The sequence below is a fragment of the Salmo trutta genome, chromosome 18, assembly GCF_901001165.1.
Source record: "Salmo trutta chromosome 18, fSalTru1.1, whole genome shotgun sequence".
NCBI lineage: Eukaryota > Metazoa > Chordata > Actinopteri > Salmoniformes > Salmonidae > Salmo > Salmo trutta.
In genome coordinates this window covers 54446136-54467482 of record NC_042974.1, presented here as the reverse complement: position 1 = coordinate 54467482, position 21347 = coordinate 54446136, and the positions used below count along the sequence as shown (strand labels likewise).

Below are 21347 nucleotides of genomic sequence, written 5' to 3'. Positions count from 1 at the left end.
GTTTATGAGGAAGAGAGTAGTTTGACAAGACTTTAAAAAGGGGAAATTTTGCTTGCCACCCACAAAGCCTTTCACTTTTTTTTACTCGCAAGTCTTAATTGGAAAGAGTTGTACTTTGATACAGCACTACCATTTCTCCTGAGGTCCTGTCAGTAATTACAGTGTGTGCATCCCAAATCGCACCCATAGGACTCTGGTCAAAAGTAGTGTGCTATATAGGGAATAGGGTGCCATTTGGGACGTAGCCAATGTTATGTGTGGCAGGCAGCTATACACTCACACTGCCACACCAACAGCCATTTCCAAACATTACATTCCTGACAGAACATAATAAACAGTAAATATGTAATGTTTTTTCAGGGAGATACAGAGATTCCTCTGGTAGTGGGCATCTGTTGAGTGGTTACCAGGGGCGCAACTTTTAATGGGGGAGGGACAATGCAGTATTGTCCCCCCCAGTTTTATCATTGGAATGTGATACAAAACGATGCAACGTTGTGCTTTAGGATCATGCAGACGCCTCCGAGCAGTCGGGTAGGCTGTTTGGAGTGCTTATCCGACAAAATAAAATAAAAAATAAAAAAATCACAATATGTGACTCGTTTCAGGAAAATAGGTGTATGGCGCGGGTCACTACTTCACAGGAGAGCCATTTGAACGTAAACATATTTTTTTTAATCAAAATGCTTTTTTTTGCAGAAATGCCTTCTGGAACATGTTAACTTTCATGTGCCTTAATAACAGACTTGTATGCCATCTGTAAATATGAATAAAATTGTTAAATTACGAGCCGAGCTGGTTTAGCCACAAAAAAAGGACAGCAACCTTCCCGTTAGCCTTGATTGGCTGAGATAATGAGTGGGATGGACATGCCGAGAGATGAGTTCGGATTGGTCTGCCATATAGCACGCTTATGTCTATTTGAGCTGGTCAGAATTTGTAGTTAATCCTGTCTAATGCTGCTTTTTTTAATGTATCGCATAGTAAAATTGCATAAGTGTTGCTCTCCACTTTCTGGTGGAGGACTGAGTTTTGAAATCAGTGGAATTAGAGTATGATAGCTAAGGAGATGGAGAAAACACCTGTCTCCGGATTACATTTTACATTTTCAGATATTACACATTTCTAATTTTGACAGAAAGTCATTTTCATTTCAAGTTAAAGTGTACTGTTAGCTAGCTAACATTAGCTGGCTGCACCTGTACATAGCTCATCTGTAAATAGCCCATCCAATCTACCTCATCCCCACACTATTTATTTATCTTGCTCCTTTGAACCCCAGTATCTCAACTTGCACATCCTACCATTCCAGTGTTTAATTGCTATATTGTAATTACTTTGCAACCATGGCCTAGTTATTGCCTTACCTCTCTTATCCTACCACATTTGCCCATAATACGTATATATTTTCTACTGTATTATTGATTGTATGTTTGTTTATTCCATGTGTAACTCGGTGTTGTTGTATGTGTCGAACTGCTTTGCTTTATCTTGGCCAGGTCGCAGTTGCGAATGAGAACTTGTTCTCAACTAGCCTACTTGGTTAAATAAAGGTGAAATAAATAAATAAAATAAACATGTATGATCTTATTATTCATATCTCAGAGCCATTTGCTTTGCTAGTTATAATGCTAGCCTAATGTTAGCTAGCTAACATTGAACCTGGTTGGTTAGCTACCTGCAGATTCAAGCAGGGTAGTAACGTCATGAGTTGAGACTATGGTTCATTGTTTAGCTAGCTACATGTCTTAACAAAAAGACTCCACTATGCAAGTAAGCATTTCAATATAATGTTCATGATGTCACTGAGACAACTGTCAATAGACGTAGCTGGTAAATTTCCTCTGGCCATCTACTTTGATTTCAGAGCATTCTCGTTTGAGTGTGCCAGAGCGCAGAATAACTGACAAATTTACGATCGCTCAACACCCGTTGAAAATGGTCGGTGTCAGTAAACGTTGGCAAAAAAAACAACATAAATTGTTGCCAGCAGCATAGTTGCAGTCACCAATGCTCTGGATAACATAAAAACAGGCTAACCAGCTCTGCTAGGGCGAGTAAAGTGGTCAGTGAACTTTTCTCTCATTTGTGTCTGGAAGTAGCTAGCAAGCTAGCCAACATTAGCCAGTTAGCTTGGGTGCTTTACTGTTGTTGTTAGGATAGAATGCTTCGATCAGTCCTTAAAGAGATGGGTGGGGCTAAAGCTTAAGAGGGTGTGATTGATGCTGAATGGGTGTAGACAAAGAATAGCTCTCCAGTAGGTACCAAAACATTCAAAGGCCAGTTTCTCAAAAGGTTACAAGTTCATCAACTTTCAAAGCAGAATTACTTTCCCATTGTATGATATACCATTTTGTAGCTGTGTCTTTGCCTTTATCCAATGTAAAAAAAAATTTAAAAAAAAATCTTGCTACATAAGACCAAATCAAGGCAGTCGGTCACATATGTCCCCCTCACTATCAAAACCAATGTTGCACCACTGGTGGATACCCACGTCATACTGTAAAACACAGAGTATGCACGCATGCAGGCACACACACACTTTCTCTATTCGCTCTTAATGAATGGCGGCCCCTGGAATTCCCTCCTCCCGGCTAGCCCAGCTCTTCCAGTCTACAGTGTACCAGCCAGGACCGACAGCTCTTATCATTCCTGAGAAAGCAAAAGCTGCTTGGGGATCGCTTTACAATTCTCAGGGGCTGGAATAACCCGATGTTGAACAGATCCCGCTCGCTGATCCCCCTGTATTGGGTTAGGAACGTGTGAAGGAGCCTGTTGGGAATGAGCTAGTGTGGATATCAACATCCTCACTTTGTGTTTCTCTGGCTGAGCACTGAGCAGATTGTCTGACTTGATTAGTCTTTGCCACCCCCCCGGCCTCAGCGCTCGGGCTAGACCCCCCCTCTATCTCCCAAGCCCCTCTAGACACGGGTATCAGCATGTCAGAAGAGGAAAGTGCCCTCTCTCTCCCCTAGTCTCAAGGTGTAGGCCATTACGCTGAGTGAGAGCACTGTAAGTTAATAGGATTTGCTCCCGATCAAGAGACGGAGCTATTTCCTGCTGGTGCCGTTACAGGCCAGAGCACAAAAATAAATGTTGCTTTATTCAACACTATTAAGCGTCTACCGCCCCCACCCCTCCTCACCGCCACCCACTTTGACCCCACCCCTCCTTTTACCCTTGTCGGCCTGTCTGTTATTACTCAGGGAGGTTGTGCTCTACCTCTCTCCCCCCTCCCTTGCTTTTCTCAAACTGCTGGTAAAAAGTAAAAGGCTGGCACTTTTTGTTTAAAGGAGCCATTTGTTCAGGTGAAACTTGCATGGTAGGCAGCTGGAGCCGGGGCCCAGGCCTAGCTGTTGGACTGAAAATGAACTATGGTGATTTCCGATAAATCAAATGGCGTATGGATATAGCATGGAGGGTAATCATTGAAAAATAATTGCCAGGGAGCTTTGTATAATGTATTCTTCTCCTCGGAGGTAAAACCTTGTACAGAGGAGGGATAATAGAGTAAGAGGATCTGCATATAAAATATGTTTGCTGCGCCAACCTTTAACTCCAAGATTAACCTTGGCCCCAGACAGTAATTACGCTGTTAATTGTCAGCTGATCTGAGGACTGACGAGTACTGAGGAGTAGAGCAGAGGACTACGATAGATATCCATTAGGTTTAAAAAGACCTCCCTCTGAGGTACAATGGATCATAGGCCATCGGTCAGACTCTACCGTACATGAGGGGAAATTAACTAGGTTGTTTGGGTTCTATACTACTACTCTCGATGCCTGTCACTCACTACTCTGCATTAAACGCTTCTATGGATGTCAGTGATGTTGGGAGAAATAAGTACAGCTGAAGTTGGAAATGTACATATACCTTAGGCAAATACATTTAAACTCAGTTTTTCACAATTCCTGACATTTAATCCTAGTAAAAATTGTCCCTGTCATAGGTCAGTTAAGATCACCACTTTATTTTAAGAATGTGAAATGTCAGAATAATAGGAGGAGATAATTATTTATTTCAGCTTTTATTTCTTTCATCACATTCCCAGTGGGTCAGAAGTTTACATACACTCAATTAGTACTTGGTAGCATTGCCTTTAAATTGTTTAACTTGGGTCAAACATTTCTGGTAGCCTTCCACAAGCTTCCCACAATAAATTTGGTGAATTTTGGCCCATTTCTCCTAACAGAGCTGGTGTAACTGAGTCAGGTGTGTAGGGTCCATGCTTGCACACACTTTTTCAGTTCTGCCCACAAATCTTCTATAGGATTGAGGTCAGGGCTTTGACTTTGTTGTCTTTAAGCCATTTTTCCACAACTTTGGAAGTATGCTTGGGGTCATTGTCCATTTGGAAGACCCATTTGCGACTAAGCTTTAACTTCCTGACTGATGTCTTGAGATGATGCTTCAATATATCCATATAATTTCCCTTCCTCATGATACCATCTATTTTGTGAAGTGCACCAGTCCCTCCTGCAGCAAAGCACCCCCACAACATGATGCTGCCACCCCCGTGCTTCACGGTTGGGATGGTGTTCTTCGGCTTGCAAGCCCCCCCCTTTTTCCTCCAAACATAACGATGGTCATTATGGCCAAACAGTTCTAGTTTTGTTTCATCAGACCAGTGGACATTTCTCCAAAAAGTACAATCTTTGTCCCCATGTGCAGTTGCAAACTGTAGTCTGGCTTTTTTATGATGGTTTTGGAGCAGTGGCTTCTTTTCTTGCTAAGTGGCCTTTCAGGTTATGTCAATATAGGACTAGTTTTACTGTGGATATAGATACATTTTTCCTCCAGCATCTTCACAAGGTCCTTTGCTGTTGTTCTGGGATTGATTTGCACTTTTCGCACCCAAGTACGTTCATCTCTAGGAAACAGAACGTGTCTCCTTCCTGAGCGGTATGACGGCTGCGTGGTCCCATGGTGTTTGGAAATTGCTCCCAAGGATGAACCAGACTTGTGGAGGTCTTTTTTTGTTGTTGAGGTCTTGGCTGATTTCTTTTGATTTTCCGTGATGTCAAGCTAAGAGGTACTGAGTTTGAAGGTAGGCCTTGAAATACATCCACAGGTACACATCCATTTGACTCAAATTATGTCAATTAGCCTATCAGAAGCTTCTAAAGACATATCATTTTCTGGAATTTTCCAAGCTGTTTAAAGGCACAGTCAACTTAGTGTATGTAAACTTCTGACCCACTGGAATTGTGAATTATAAGTGAAATAATCTGTCTGTAAACAATTGTTGGAAAAATGTATTGTGTCATGCACAAAATAGATGTCCTAACCCGACTTGCCAACACAATATTTTGTTTACAAGTAATTTGTAGAGTTGTTGAAAAATTTGTTTTCATGACTCCAACCTAAGCGTATGTAAACTTCCGACTTCAACTGTATTTCTGAATAAAAAGTCAAGACAATGTTGGTCTTTGGAGGTGTTAAAACCTTAAGAGGCCATACAGCCAGCTTGGATTTCACAATACATCTAAGCAGCACAACTCTCTCCCAGAGATGTCTAAACATCTTCAGTCAGTGAGCGGAGACAGTGCAGCCATATAAACCCAGTGGGAGCGCTTGGAATAATCTAGGCGATGTTAATGATGCAATTTATATGTGAGGGGACTGTTGTTTGGCAGGCTCTTTCCATCTGAGCGGTGCTTCTCTAGCTCTCCCTCCCTCCCTTCTTCCATCCCTCCCTCCCTCCCAGCAACCAGCAGCCAGCTAACACACCTCCCTGCCTGGTGGAGGGGGTGGAGTAGGAGGTTGTCAGAGCCGAGTGAAAAGAGGGTGAGCACGCCACTGATAAGAGCCATTACTATTAGTGTGTCTGTCACCTGCTGTGAGTCATCCAGCCTACCTGCCTCTCCCTCCCGCACATCCCTCTCTCTTTCTCATCCCCCCCTCCGCTTTCCTCAGGGCGCATCACTTCAAAATTGTATTCACCTACACATTTTTCCATCTAGTCACAGATACTCTGTGTGTTAGCAAACTAGAAACTACACTTCCAAAACCAACCGTAGGTAGCTAGGCCTCTCCAATACAGGTGGCTGATTTAGGCCGACCAACAGTAGATAGCTAGGCCTCTCCAATACAGGTGGCTGATTTAGGCCGACCAACAGTAGATAGCTAGGCCTCTCCAATACAGGTGGTTGATTTAGGCCGACCAACAGTAGATAGCTAGGCCTCTCCAATACAGGTGGCTGATTTAGACCGACCAACAGTAGATAGCTAGGCCTCTCCAATACAGGTGGCTGATTTAGACCGACCAACAGTAGATAGCTAGGCCTCTCCAATACAGGTGGCTGATTTAGACCGACCAACAGTAGAAAGCTAGGCCTCTCCAATACAGGTGGCTGATTTAGACCGACCAACAGTAGATAGCTAGGCCTCTCCAATACAGGTGGCTGATTTAGACCTATTACTGAAGCTACTAATAATAACCACACTCGTCTGTTGATCAAAATAACTATGGCTATTAGTCTAATGATAAATAACTGAATCAGTCTACCCTAATTATTATTTTGGCAATAAAAATACCCTTTCAAATGCAGTCGTTAGTAATTATACAGTAATACAAATCAGAAATTACATAGCCTATTCCTTCATGATTCATTATAGTTTTATAGAGTGGCACAATAGGAAGTTCCACAGAGCTCATTAAACTCCTGACCTTGGTAGAAATTAACTGTAATTGTAGCCTCTGTATTTTCTTCCAATCTTTTTAACCCAAATATTTAAAGCTGTTTTTCCTTTAGTTGCTATGCAACACTTCAACCACAAGAGCAGGAGCATGCTGAGAATGTGCCAGATAAATACTAGCACCACAGCCGAGCCCTTCTCCCGAGGAAACACAAGAAGAGAGGCAGAGACACATAAAAATAGTCACATGTTAATGCAGCCTAATGGTTGGTTTGTGTAAAATGCATTATCATTTTTGCATTCATCTTTGTGTCAATTGACCCTATGTCAACAGATAAATCGAGCCAATAGTGGGAGTAACGAGACATTGTTTATAGTATAACAGGTTCTGATCCCATCCCAAAGCCATATGAGCAGTTTCAATTTTTATTGCCGGAGCGCCAAAACTTACAAGACACAGCCCTTAGCTACAGCATAAAGCAATGTGGCAGGCATACCAAGTGCCCTGTGAGAAACATCACTGGGTAATTTGACATGAGAATGCTGACAGATATGCGCACCGCCTTCCGTTTCGCAAGTCTTTTCATATTTCTGTCAGAGTTAGCCCAGAGTCCCGACAAACAGTACAACAGCCAGAACAAAGCCAGTAGGCCAATGGGTATACAAGCCTTCTATTCCAGATCCTCTACAACCAAGGAATCAAGGACTCGTTACGCAAGACATCACATTCAATTCCACAGCAGCGCCAGGCAGGCTCTGAGGCCAGATGATACATATCGAGTGTGTCGGTCTCCCGAGCATTCAATGTTAATCAACACTCTTTTCCAATGCATACTTATGAGTTACTCCCCTCCGTCTTCCTGCCGGCTGCTGAAATTAACTCTGCAAATTTGACGGCAAATTAACCTCAACAGCAAATGGTAATACGTCACCTATACAACAAGCTGATGTTTCTCTAACCCAGCTAGAGCAAATACAGATGAAAATTGCAGTAAATATGTGTAGAAATGGAATAGAAACATTTTCTTAAATTATTTGGGGGTTATTTTAGAATGAAGAACAACGGTGTAGGCTAAGTATTAAGCCATCAGCTGTTAACAAATCCTTCTGAAATAAGAACTTGAATAAAAATCACCCAGTTACCAGTTATCCTCTTGATCATAAAGCCTAACGATTAAAACGCACAGTAACATACAGTCCCAGTAGTGGTGATGGGAGGGATGGGAGATATGGTGGTGAATCACTTGCTCAAATGGGGCGGATGGGAAGATGTGGAATCCACAGAGGTCTCTTCACTTCATCATTGGGTAAATGGCAGTAATGTTCCAGGCAGACACGAGCTGCGACATCACAGCTGCTTCATGACGGGTGACACTGGAGCCCACGCATGAACACATCGCTCATCAAAGCAAATGAGGCGGCGCGTTTCGTTTCTTCCGCCCGCCGCCACTTCTGAGGGAAGAAAACAATCGAGGGAGCGAGGCCCTCCAACAAGTGCCTCGCCGTCTATTCTAACGACACGACGATGGAACACCTGGAATGCAGAGGAGTGGTGTTATGAGGGAAAAGAGGACTACAGAATCCATTTGGTGTTCTCCCTCTTCTCTCACATCACAGATTAATGGGCTGTGACCCCTCCATAGCAAGGGAATGGGGTATGAATGAGGGCTAAGCCTTAATGGGCTGTGACCCCTCCATGGCAGGGGAATGGGGTATGAATGAGGGCTAAGCCTTAATGGGCTGTGACCCCTCCATGGCAGGGGAATGGGGTATGAATGAGGGCTAAGCCTTAATGGGCTGTGACCCCTCCATGGCAGGGGAATGGGGTATGAATGAGGGCTAAGCCTTAATGGGCTGTGACCCCTCCATGGCAGGGGAATGGGGTATGAATGAGGGCTAAGCCTTAATGGGCTGTGACCCCTCCATGGCAGGGGAATGGGGTATGAATGAGGGCTAAGCCTTAATGGGCTGTGACCCCTCCATGGCAGGGGAATGGGGTATGAATGAGGGCTAAGCCTTAATGGGCTGTGACCCCTCCATGGCAGGGGAATGGGGTATGAATGAGGGCTAAGCCTTAATGGGCTGTGACCCCTCCATGGCAGGGGAATGGGGTATGAATGAGGGCTAAGCCTTAATGGGCTGTGACCCCTCCATAGCAGGGGAATGGGGTATGAATGAGGGCTAAGCCTTAATGGGCTGTGACCCCTCCATGGCAGGGGAATGGGGTATGAATGAGGGCTAAGCCTTAATGGGCTGTGACCCCTCCATAGCAGGGGAATGGGGTATGAATGAGGGCTAGCGGTGGGATCATAGCACTACTGGTGGTGGTGCAATTAACCTGTCTTAAAATCACACACACTTCAACCTGGGTTTAAACAAACAAGAGGCTTTGCTTTAACAACAAAGGTGTACTTGAGCTCTGTTCCGCGATGGGTGAGAGAAACTCCAAAGGCTCACCAGGGGTCTGGTTTTAATCAGGCATTAGTATTCTCATTTAAGTACAGCTGCACTGGGACACACACATATATGAGAGAGAGAAAGAGAGAGAGAAAGAGAGAAAGAGAGAGAGAAAGCGAGAGTGATCAAGAAATCAAAGCTCTTCAGTTAAAGTAAAGAACAATTTGTTTTTGAAGGGCTCAAACTAATGCCCCTCGGATCTCCCCAGAGGCAGTATGAGAACATTTGCTTAAACTTGCGTCGTAAAGGAGTGTGATTAAGGATCGGATGTACGCCATAAACAGTACAGTAAAATATGAAATGGATTTGATTTTTCATGTTAGTACATCCTCTCCCCAAATATCCAGAATGTACATAGCCTGTAACACAAAACCCTCTCCCCTTTCACCATGATCCTCCCTGCTCTCATTAAGTGCTAACAGACCTGGGGCAATTCTTGATTCAGTCCATACAAAATGGGAGGAGGCAAGGTGCCTTTTCTCTTGCTCGTTCTTTATTTAACAGAACAAGCTGTAAAGCCAAACATGAGGTCATGGAATATTTTCACCCTCAGGAATAAGTGCATACAATAAGAAATCAAACCCAGTTGAAGTATCCCTACAAAATATGAGCTGGTGAGGGTCTTTCTGAGTCTGTTGTTTTTTTTTATAAAGAAACTTTTCAACAGTGTACTGTTAGGCACATGAGGTTCCAATTAAGAACTCTGCCCAAACTCCTCAGTCCTATCCAAGCCTAGCCTGGGCCCCTTTACACACACCCTGGGAAGTGTCTCAAATGGCATCCTATTCCCTACCTAGTGCAAACGTATGACCAGAGCCCTATGGCTCCTGGTCAAAAGTAGTGCACTGTGAAAGGAATAAAGTGCCATTTGGGACAAAACTCCTTTCTCCACGATTGACAAAATGTGAGGAAATGTTAAACAGGCATCAGAACCATAACAAAGACAGGGAACATTTATCACAACGTTTTTAAAGCGATACTCAAAACATTAGATTGAATTGCATAATCAATTAAACAAACATCACATAGAATCACACAAAAAAGTCAGAGAAACTATGATTAAGAGTATGTTTGCAGTCATTTACAAGAGTTGGCGAAATATTTAAAAATCCTCATCTATCCTATAGGCCAATGAAAAATTCAGAGGACCCCCCTATAGTTATGAAAAATAACAAAAATAACAGTTCAATTCAATACAGTTGATGTATTCAATACAGCTGATGTATGAGGATCATAATGAAAAAACACACAGTTTACAAGAAACATTCCATTTGCATTTTGTAATACAATCTAGCTCCCAGGTAGCAGGCAGAACTATCTACTAGAACGAGACAGGGTGTGCGTCCCAAATGGCACCTTATTCCCTTTATCGTGCATTACTTTTGACCAGATCCCTATGGGCAATGGTCAAAAGTAGTGCACTATATAGGAAATAGGGTACCATTTGGGATGCAGGCGGAGACTGGCTTCTCTCACAGACAACTTCAATCTCCAGACCCTAAGGAGCTGTAGGTGGACTTTGATGTTGGTTGTAAATGAATTGACTGTGCTTCCTGATACTAGCCCTCCAGTCACACGCGCCCCCCCCCCCCCCCCCCCCCCAACGCTGTCACCGGTGATAAACACTCTGCACGCACACGTAAGGCATACACACACACTCACTGCATGCTCACATGCTAAAGAATAGGGCCACCATTTTCCCTAGACGGTATGATGACTGAGAAATAGGATTGTTTCCCTCTCCTCACTGTACTGTATGGGCGCTGCATGTGAGACAAAAGAGAAGATGGAGAGAGGGCAAAGAGAGAGAGAGGGCAAGAGAGCGAGAGAGGGCAAGAGAGGGCAAAGAGGAGAGGGCAAAGAGAGAGAGAGAGGGCAAGAAGATCGGGAGAGGCTGAGAGGGCGAGAGCGCGAGCGAGAAGAGCAAGAGAGAAGAACGAGAAAGAGAGAGAAGAGCGAGAGAATCGAGAGAGAGCTGTGTCACCTTACAGTGGGTATACAGAGCGCTCCACTAGGTGATCCTTGATACAAGATACCCCTTCAGGGCATGTTGTTAAAGCCCAGGAAAAGACACACACATCCCTGTTTCTAGGGAATCACAACCAAAGAGCTCTGCATACAAGCTCACAACTTTCAGCGGCTTTCTGACAACTAAAGCTGATGTGAGAGTAACAGGAACACAGATAGGGAAATTACTAATGTGTTGAGACCGACATCTGCCATGGGACTGGGGTGTGCAGGGTGTCACACCGTGTGAAAGATAATGTCTTGATGCTTTTTTTGGAGATCAAGTTTATACATTACCTGGCTGGACTGATGAGACAGTGGATTGAGCAGTCAGATGCAACAGAGTAAATAGGCGTTTTAACATTATAGATTTAGCCGGTGGTAACTTGTGGAATAGACACCGGCTGGAATGCGGTTTTAACCAATCAGCATTCAGGATTAGAACCACCCGTTGTATAAAGCTGGATATGCTGTGGCTGAATGGATCACAAGAGAGGTTCAGAGAAAAACACTCCTAGGGAACTGACTGACTTAGCATCAATTGACAGAGACACAAACTGGTGAGAGTCCAAAAAGGTGACAAAAAATGTTACATACAATTTTCATAATTTCAGAGAATACATATTTGAACTAATCTCAATACTCCTAACTTTCCAAACCACAATAGACAGAAAATAGTGTCCTGAGGTAGGGGGGGTTGAGTTCTTTGTTCTAGGTTGAAGGTTTATCATGAGGTGATAATATCAGTCTCGCCAAACAGAGTTAGAATTATTTTCTTGTTCAGAACATACATTTTCTAGTGGGTTTAATGAAGCACTGCACGGTGAAGGTCTAGACCTACCTATCTGCTAAAAAACTTAATTTGAATATTATTTTCAGCCAACATTGAGCACAACTCAGTCTCCTCTTAGTATAATGTGACCTGTCAGCCTAACAAACCTCATAACCCCCATTCTTTTTAAGAAAAATATTTTATTTTGATGTTCAAAATAATAAACAGTAACAGGTTCACTCGCATATCTAGCCTACACTCACTCATTAGCAGCCACCTTCTCCTAGGCAAAGTCCCCCCCCCCACCAGTGGAACAGGAACAGTGACAGTGGACCAGACATAATCAATATAATAAACATAAGAGGTTATCACTCACATATCTCGCCTACACTTGCCTACATGTTATCCTTCTTCCTTTTTGACTGGACTAAGACTTCATTCTCTTTGTTTATTGACTCAGTGTTCAACACCATAGTCCCCTACAAACTCATCACTAAGCTCAGGACCCTGGGACTAAACACCTCCCTCTGCAACTGGATCCTGGACTTCCTGACAGGCTGCCCCCAGGTGGTGAGGGTAGGCAACAACACATCAGCCACACTGAACCTCAACACAGGGGCCCCTCAGGGGTGCGTGCTTAGTCCCCTCCTGTACTCTCTGTTCACCCATGACCGCATGGCCGTTCATGACTCCAACACCATCATTAAGTTTGCTGACGACAACAGTGGTAGGCCTGATTACCAGCGACGAGACAGCCTATAGGGAGGTGGTCAGTGACCTGGTAGTATGATGCCAGAACAACAACCACTCCCTCAATGTCTGCAAGACAAAGGAGCTGATTGTGACTCCAGAAAACAGAGGGCCAAACATGCCCACATCGACAGGGCTGTAGTGGAGCGGGTCAAGAGCTTCAAGTTCCTCGGGCCACATCACTAAGGAATCATCATGGTCCACACACACCAAGACAGTCGTGAAGAGGGCACGACAACGCCTCTTCCCCCTCAGGAGACTGAATATATTTGGCATGGGCCCTCAGATCCTCAAAAAGTTCTACAGCTACACCACTGAGAGCATCCTGACTGGTTGCATCACCGCCTGGTATGGCAACGGCGCTATGGAGGGTAGTGCGTATGGCCCAATACATCACAGGGGCCAAGCTTCCTGCCATCCAGGACCTATATACCAGGCGGTGTCAGAGGAAGGCCAATTTCTTTTTTCAAAGACCCCAGTCACCGACTGTTCTCTCTGCTACCTCACGTCATGCGATATCGGAGTGCCAAGTCTAGGTCCAAAAGGCTCCTTAACAGCTTCTACCCCCAAGTCTGCTGAACAATTAATCAAATGGCCACCCGGACTATTTACATTGACCCCCCCCCCCCATTGTTTTTAGACTGCTACTACTCACTGTTTATTATCTATGCATATTCACTTTACCCTTACCTGTACAAATTACCTCAACTAACCTGTACACTGCATACCAACTCAGTACCGGTACCCCCTGTATATATTTCTTGAACTGCACTGTTGGTTAAGGGCTTGTAAGTAAGAATTTCACGGTAATCATATTCAGCGCATGTAACAAATACAATTTTAATTGACCCCTACCCATCAACTCGGTACTGGTATCCTGTGTATGTAGACAAGTTATCATTACTCATTGTGATTTATCCCTTGTGTTATTATTTGTATATGATTTATCTTTTTTTGTCTCTGCATTGTCGCTCTGCCGTCTCCATGGTCTTCTGGGCACTGGATGTTGGCTGGCAACCATACTCCTGCCTCTTCTTCATCAGGTTCTCCTGTCTCTGACCTTTGTCCTTTGTTGCTGCAGTGCGGATGTTCTTAGAGTCCCTTGTCAACTTGACAGTCTTTCTGGAACATCTGTATATAAAGAGACTCCTGAAGGTAGCAATGCCTACCAAAGAGTTGGTGCGCTGATATCATATTAGCCTGTATTGGCTAGCCTGTATTGGCTTAAATGCACCCACCTCAGCATTTGCAACTCTTTCACACGCAGGGACTGGCACATGCACCCCTTCTCTCATCTTTTCAGGGCCTTGTGTTATTGGCATCGGTGTCCCTGGCATCACACAGTGTTGTCAAAATAGTGTGCACTTTCTTTTTGGCAGTGTGTCAAAAGGGCTTGGGAGCTCTTGCTTCCATAGTTGATATCCTTACAGCAGAGGATGCAAATTGCACGATCTGCCTCGTCTACTTTTTATTTTTTTTACAGTGGGAAGATTTTCTGCACTCCCTTGACATCCGTCTTTGCATTCAATTACACCTCAACTCTGACTCAAGCTTAGACACCGTCAGGGCATTCCTCTCCTCAAATTCTCTCATTCTGTACATTAAACGATAAATAAATTACACTTATGCCAATAACACAGTATAATAATAATATTTTCTAATGTTCTACATAACTAGAGAATAGCCACACAGTGTGGTAATGTGGGTTTGCCTAAGGTCGTTACACAATTGGTATCATTGGTATCATTGTTAAGAGTATTGGGACGTCACACCCCCAATATACACCGCTGCCTGCCTGTTCTACCATGCTAGTTTTAATAATAAAGCAACCAAGTTTATAAAGTTGTTTGAATAAAAGTTTTTTGAATAAAAGTGTTCCATACGTTATTACACAGACAGGTGAAGTAAGCTGAGGCCACACGAAGTTAGCTGAGGCAAGTGGGTGGTAATGTTAGCTTGCTGACTTAGATGATAATGTAGCTAGCTAACAATAAAAAAAACGTGTATTAATTTGCACAAATTTTGCTTCTCATCAGCAAAAAATTCTAACACAGGTTGCTTACCTCAAGTTGCATTCCAATTTTTCAGTCAAACAAAGTTTGTTGAATGGAGTTAATGATGAAAAGGCAGTGATCAAACAGGGAGAACATCTGTTTGCGCCCCACTTTCATAGTATCCCCTGCTCCCCCCCGGATATTTCTTAAAAGTGACAAGTTTGCATCCCTAAACTGATGACCTACTAACACGCAGTCCAGCTAACAGCCTTTGAAGTGAGAGTGGGCAGTTACAGGAAGAGGACAAAACTAACACAGATCCATCCTAGGCTAGCGTAGCTTCCCCCTTTGATCAACTATGGTTTTACCTAAGCCTAAAATTGTCTGTTCGTTCTCTGTTCTCTTCCAGGCTGAGGTTGTTCCTTGACAGAATTGTAAATGCTGATGACACAGAAATAATTAACTCAGGTTTTCCCAAACTCAAGCCTCAGGACCCCAAGGGGTGCACGTTTAGGTTTTTGCCCTAGCACTACACAGCTGATTCAAATTATCAAAGCTTGATGATTAGTTGATTATTTAAGTCAGCTATGTAGCGCTAGGACAAAAACCAAAACGTGCACCCCTTGGGGTCCCAAGGACCGAGTTTGGGAAACCCTGAATTAACTCAGAGCATCAAATTAACCAGGTGCTTCTGTGTGGGAAGGAGAGAAGCAGCTTCGGTCGCTGCACACAACATGCTGGGAACCCTAGGTGTGGGGGCGGATCAATGACTGGCTGTCAGTAGATGTGGGCCAAGTCCCAAATAACATCCTATTCCCTACATGGTGCACTACTTTTGACCAGATCCCCATGGGCCTTGGTCAAAAGTAGCGCACTATATAGGGAAAAAGGTGCCATCTTGTGATGCATCCCATAGCTGACAGCCAGTCATTGAGCCGCCCCCACACCTAGGGTTCCCAGCATCCTGTGTGTGCAGCGATTTCACTAGCAAATCCTCTGAACATTCCTCTCAGTCCCTCTGTCTCGTCCCTCCCTCTTCCAGAGGTGGTGATGGAAATCCTGAGTGAACCTGCCTGCCTACCCCTGGAACAGAACGAGCATCTAATTTAGTCTCTCTGAGGCCCTTTGAAGTGGATTCAGTGCTGCAGTGCATATCATCGTGTTTGAAGGTTTCTGCTCCCAAAATACATCCCGGTTTTGAAGTTACAACAGTTTAAAGAAGCACCACTGTCTCACCTGTGAAAGTAAGGGAGTGAAAAAGCAGTAGCCAACAACACTTCAAGGTAAAATGTATAAAATAATATTTTTTCTGAGACTGCTAGGTAGAAAGCTGGGGGGGTGTACATTATTGATTTTTTTAATTACATATTATACAGTATTAGGAGAAACTACTTCCTGACATCGAATACTGTAAACGAGGGTAACACCTCAAACAAACCGAGGTTCTGGGTTTGCTGTGTTTATAAAGTCAATTTAAATGAGCGGTGAACGTTTTCTGAAAGGCATTAAAATAGAACATAAAAAAGCTTTGTTCAGTGTTCGTTGGTTGTTGGCAGTGAACGGTGCAATTCTAATTCTCCATCTGATTTCACATGGGAGCTTGAGCACGACCTGAGGCGGTTCCCTCAACGTCTTCTTAAATAAAATATGAACACTAGCTACTTGTCAAGGTCTAGTCTAGGTCTTAACTGCAGAATCCCAGACCCAACTGAATGTATGGGTTTCTAACCAACTTGCTACACGAAGTGAGGAAATGAAATAATCAGTGTTAAAGAAAATATCTGGCTCTGAATTTTCAAGGTTGTAATAGAGTCAAACACTCAAGTGGGTAAAAACAGAGGCGGCAAACCAAATAAAGCCCAAAATAAAAAAATGAACAAATGTTGGCAGTTCGTGTCTCTCTCGCTTCGTGTCTGCAGACGTCTTTAGAGAGGGAGGTAAATGTTTCTGATCTTCATCATTTAAGAGAGTTTGAGATGGAGGTGCACAGCTTTCTCTCTCCGACTCTTGCTCTTTTTCTCCCTCTGGCTGCCACTCTCTCCTGGTATCTCTCTTTGAAAAGGATGTTTAATGTCTCTACATCATGAAGATGCTGCTGTCAGCCTTAGGGGCTTTGCCGCCCCCCCCCCCCAACACATCTCTCACTCTCTCTAAAACACAAACAGTCTTGGTTGGACCAGGTCTCTCTTAAAATCTATTTTTCATCTCAATGAGACTAACCTGTATAAATAAAGGTAAAATAAAACAAACACACGTAAATGGTGGCTCTAACACACATCATTCTGTCAATTAGCACCTTCACCCATCTTCTCTCTTTGGAAGCAGCAATATCTCTGTCAGCTGAGTGGTTTTATTTCCTTCTTTGTTTATTGTGAACAGACCAAAGGCTTATCAACAACAGCTAATCAGCGCATGTCAAATATGTAGACTTATTGCAGTCAGAATAGAAAATGGAATTCTTAATATAATCACATTTCCCATCAGTCAGTAATGCTATTTTAGATTATGGGGCCAATCCCCCAGTTTTCTTTTTGAAGCTGGAATCTGTGGAACAGCCAGAGAGGAGATCAGCATTTGTTTGATATAATTTGTTGTGGCATGTTAATTGCATCGATATGTAATTCTTCCTAATTGATGCTTGATATGTCTCAGGAAATTAGGTCAACTAGATCACATTGAAAATATTATTAATCCCCCCCACCTCCCCGTTTCCTCTTCGTCGCAGGTCTGATATCTGCACCGCCTAAAACTTTAATGTCAACTAACTGTTACAGCAGCCCACACTCTCCATTTCCAGCACTGCCTGGCTGACACATCTAAGGTTGCAACAAGCACACTACTGTAAATTCACAACACAGAGAGACCGTCTGCGTCCCAAATGGCACCCTGTCCCTATATAGTGCACTACCTTTGACTAGGGCCCATAGGACTCCGGTCAAAAAGTAGTGCACTACATAGGGAATATTGTGCCATTTGTAACACGCGCACCCACACCCACACACACACACACACACACACGAAAGGAAAAGGCCCAGAGAAAAGACAAACCTGGGCAATCTTCACTGAGTTTTGGGTGGAGCCACCTGCATGGTATTCAACTTTGCTCTTCTTTGCAATTTCGTCAAACCTGAAAAAGATACATTAGGGAAGGCACAGTAAGCATAGGCTTGTTCATAGTAGACATGTTACCCACAAACTACAGTGTTTGTAAACAGGAAACTGCACAATGCCAGAGCTAATAAAAAGGCCTGCGTCTGAAAAGACACCCTATTCACCATGCAGTGCATTACTTTAGTGCACTACTTTAGTGCACTACTGTACATATGGAATAGGGTAGCATTTCAGACTCTACCCTAATTCAGTGGCCAAATACAGCTGACAGTTGTAAGAACCATCCAACGATGGATCTTTAGGTTGTCCACACTGACTTTATATGAAAAAAAAAGTAGGAGTTGTGCTCTGTACGCCAAGATATTTCAGAAACTTTGTTCTGAAGGTCTAGGGGGGTGCAAATGTGGTCCTGTCTTCAAAAACAGTCTCAAAGTAGGTGTTTTACCTTTTAGGACATAATGAATAAGATTACATGGACAAAAGGGATCTGATCCTAGATCAGCACTCCTACTCAAGACATTTTATGAATACGGCCCCTGGAAGCAATGGGTGAAGGAAGAGCGAGTATGGGAAAATCATGTTTACAGGGCCTTGTTATAAGGCTGATGTCAACACTTGAAAGAAACATCACTTAAAACATTTTGGATTTTGTGTTTATGAAGAACAATAAATGAAGTCATAGTAAATAGGCATTTAACAAGATCTGTGGAATAGAGTCAGGGATTGTGTAAAGGGGACTTAAGTCTTAGGAGGAATTATAAATGACCAAGGAGACTTGTTTAAGTAATCAAACTCTCTGCATGACAGAACACTTTGCATATCAGAATTATCGGGCATACTCACATGTTCTGAATTTTATAGCTAATAAAGTGATTGTAATATAAGTCTTACATAATAAACTTAAGGTATTATTTTTCTACTTGTTCGCATTGTGATGCCCAGGTGAAAGTTCTTAAGAGGAAAATAAACTTGAGAAGCAAAAACAAAATACCAAAAGGAAATGCTGGATTGTGTTTTTTGAGATACTGAACCACAAATGTTACTAGAGTTGAGAAGCGGGCCAGTCACTTAACTAGCGGCTTGATAAAAGCCAAAAATGTCCCCCCCCCAACATATGTTTGTACTTACTCATTAAAGCATGTTGAGTAGTGAAAGTTATTTTTATCCAACTAAAAAACATATTGGTGACCCAAGAGTTGTCCTGTTTTTCGACCAATTGATTGGTCGAAATGTTTAAACTTTAATTTCCCATATAGACACACACCCTATGTGTTTGAAAAAATCCACTACATATACAGTGTTATTCTGATGCTTTAAGCACACTTTGATCAAATAATTGAGACACAAATGACTCAAGAATGAGCCCTACGGTCACACTTTCATTTTTTAACACAGCGAGTGCCTGTGTGACGCTGTCTTGCTCTTCTCCCTACTGCAGTGAAAAAGCACCACAGCAAATATTTATTGCTTTGTCCGTGCTGAAGCAGCAACAGTTCAGCCGCTGTTTTTTTTTACTTGTTTCTGAATGAAAAGTTCTGTTACCGAAATCCCTAATTTGTTAATGAGAAACATTCCCTATTCCCTCAACCCTTGCGCTCTTTACGTGAAACATGTAAGCATCGCATGCATGTGACCTACAGTGGTTCCTCCTTTAAAAGTTGCGAGCTTACACTGCGGGACTTAGAGGTACCCAGCGTCACGGCTTCATTGCTCCAGAACACCACAAGGGGGAGTTACAGCACTCATTATGCATTTGGGTTCCAAGGTTTTCATATGACCAATCATATCGAGTGGTTCCAATGACAAATTTGACGCGGGCCACCCGTCCCTGGTGACTTCAGCAAAGGTGGCTGACAAACATTACGGGGAAGCAAATGTAGTTTTAACGTCATAAGTCAAGCAATAAATGTACAACAGAGGAATATGTTAGTCAATGTAGAGACAAATGAAAGTGCATATATTTCTGTCATGAAGTTAATTTACAAAAATTGCTATTTAGCAAGTTTTTTTCAGTCATATCCAATACCAGGTATATCAAACTCATTCATTATAGCAAGCAGGGAGCAGGTTTCGAACCCTCAACACTCTAGCCCGAAGTCCAGCACGCTATCGACTGTGCCCAAATGTATTAATTGGGGTTGGGGCCGATTGTGGCTAAAAACACTATCAATTGGAATCTTAAACGTGGAAAGGGGAAAAAGTATTATTCGTTTTTCACAAGCATAGCAGGATGGGCTATTAGCTGAACAATAGACTATTCAACCTTTACTAAAGAATTGTATTATAGCCAAGCTAGGTGTGAAACTCCCCCTCCTCCCCAACTTAAAACAAATCATTTTCAGGACTATCTAGAAAAAGCAGCAGAGATGCGCAATAGGTTTCTAAGAAAAGGCTATTCTCCACAATGTGTGGATGAAGCTCTTAATTTAGCATTGGGGAAAACACGAGATGAACTGCTACAAAAAAGACTAAAGCTAAAAAACACTCTGTAATGTTCACAACTACATACACTTAGAACTCGTGAAAAGTGGGAGATGCGGTCAAGAAACACTGGCATGTTTTATTTACGCGATAAATTGGTCCATGCCAACTGCCAGCCACAAAAGAAAAATCAGCCAGAATGTTTTGGGATTTTCACCCTCCAGACATTATTTTCTAAAGGTCTTAATGATGAAATGCCTATGTATGTTATGTTGTAACTTTGAACATGAATTATGCCCCCTATTTCAGATTACTCTGACATTTTTCTTACACTGTACCCAAAGATTTATTTCAACACTCCTTCCTTGGCCTCAAACTGCTTGCTCTTAAATGCAAGTAAAACTAAATGCATGCTCTTCAACCAATCCCTGTCTGCGCCAATACAGAATACAATCAAATTCTTCTCAAAGATGCCCTCTGGTGGTCAAACTAGCAATAACTTGTATTAACAGAAAAAAATGGCAGAGAATTAAATGACGTGCCACAGAATGCTGCGGCAGCACGCAAGGTGTGCCGCAGAATGACTTAACTTTTAAAAGGAGGAACCACTGTATAGGTCTGGCCCCATCTTAATCACATCAATAAACTGGTTATAACAAACTCCGGACACAGTAACGCGTGACAACAAAACCGATGCGGAGGACGTGAAAAATTCTCTCGAAACGGGCGAATGATAACTGGTTGCCCAGGAGGGAAAGGGGAAGTCAGATCTGTGGAAGACATTTGACTTAGCCGTGGTAACTACTGGAGATCCAGATAAAACATTTGCTGTTAGACTACAATATTATTTTTCTGACCATTTGGAAGTGTAAACACTAAATAAGCACCAGAAAGATATAAAGCCTTTATTACAGCAGACTAAAAACAGTTGCATGCATTCGTTAATTGCGGTTTATTTATTGTTTAGGCTAATTATTCAAAGCTCCCTTTGTTATTTTATTGGAAAACTAAAATGCTCGATTCCATTTCAAAGCATGAATGTCTCTCGTATGCTGTGTGATGGCATGAGCGAATGAATGATTGATTGATTCATTAGCCTATATATTGAAATACAGGCCTAAGTTACGGTATTAAGACTAAACAAGACACACTCTTAGGTCTACAGCTCGATGGTGGTTATACAAGGATACTATAC

The 21347-nt window shown here is 42.8% G+C and overlaps 1 protein-coding gene across 2 annotated transcripts in view; it reads right to left on the bottom strand.

The window, feature by feature from the left end:
- adkb (adenosine kinase b) overlaps window positions 1–21347 on the bottom strand; it is a 278559-nt gene that overhangs the window by 187870 nt on the left and 69342 nt on the right. For both annotated transcript variants that reach the window (XM_029699060.1, XM_029699061.1), the window contains exon 4: window positions 17669–17747. In XM_029699060.1, coding sequence (XP_029554920.1) covers window positions 17669–17747 — 79 coding nt within the window. The remainder of the gene's footprint in view (window positions 1–17668; window positions 17748–21347) is intronic.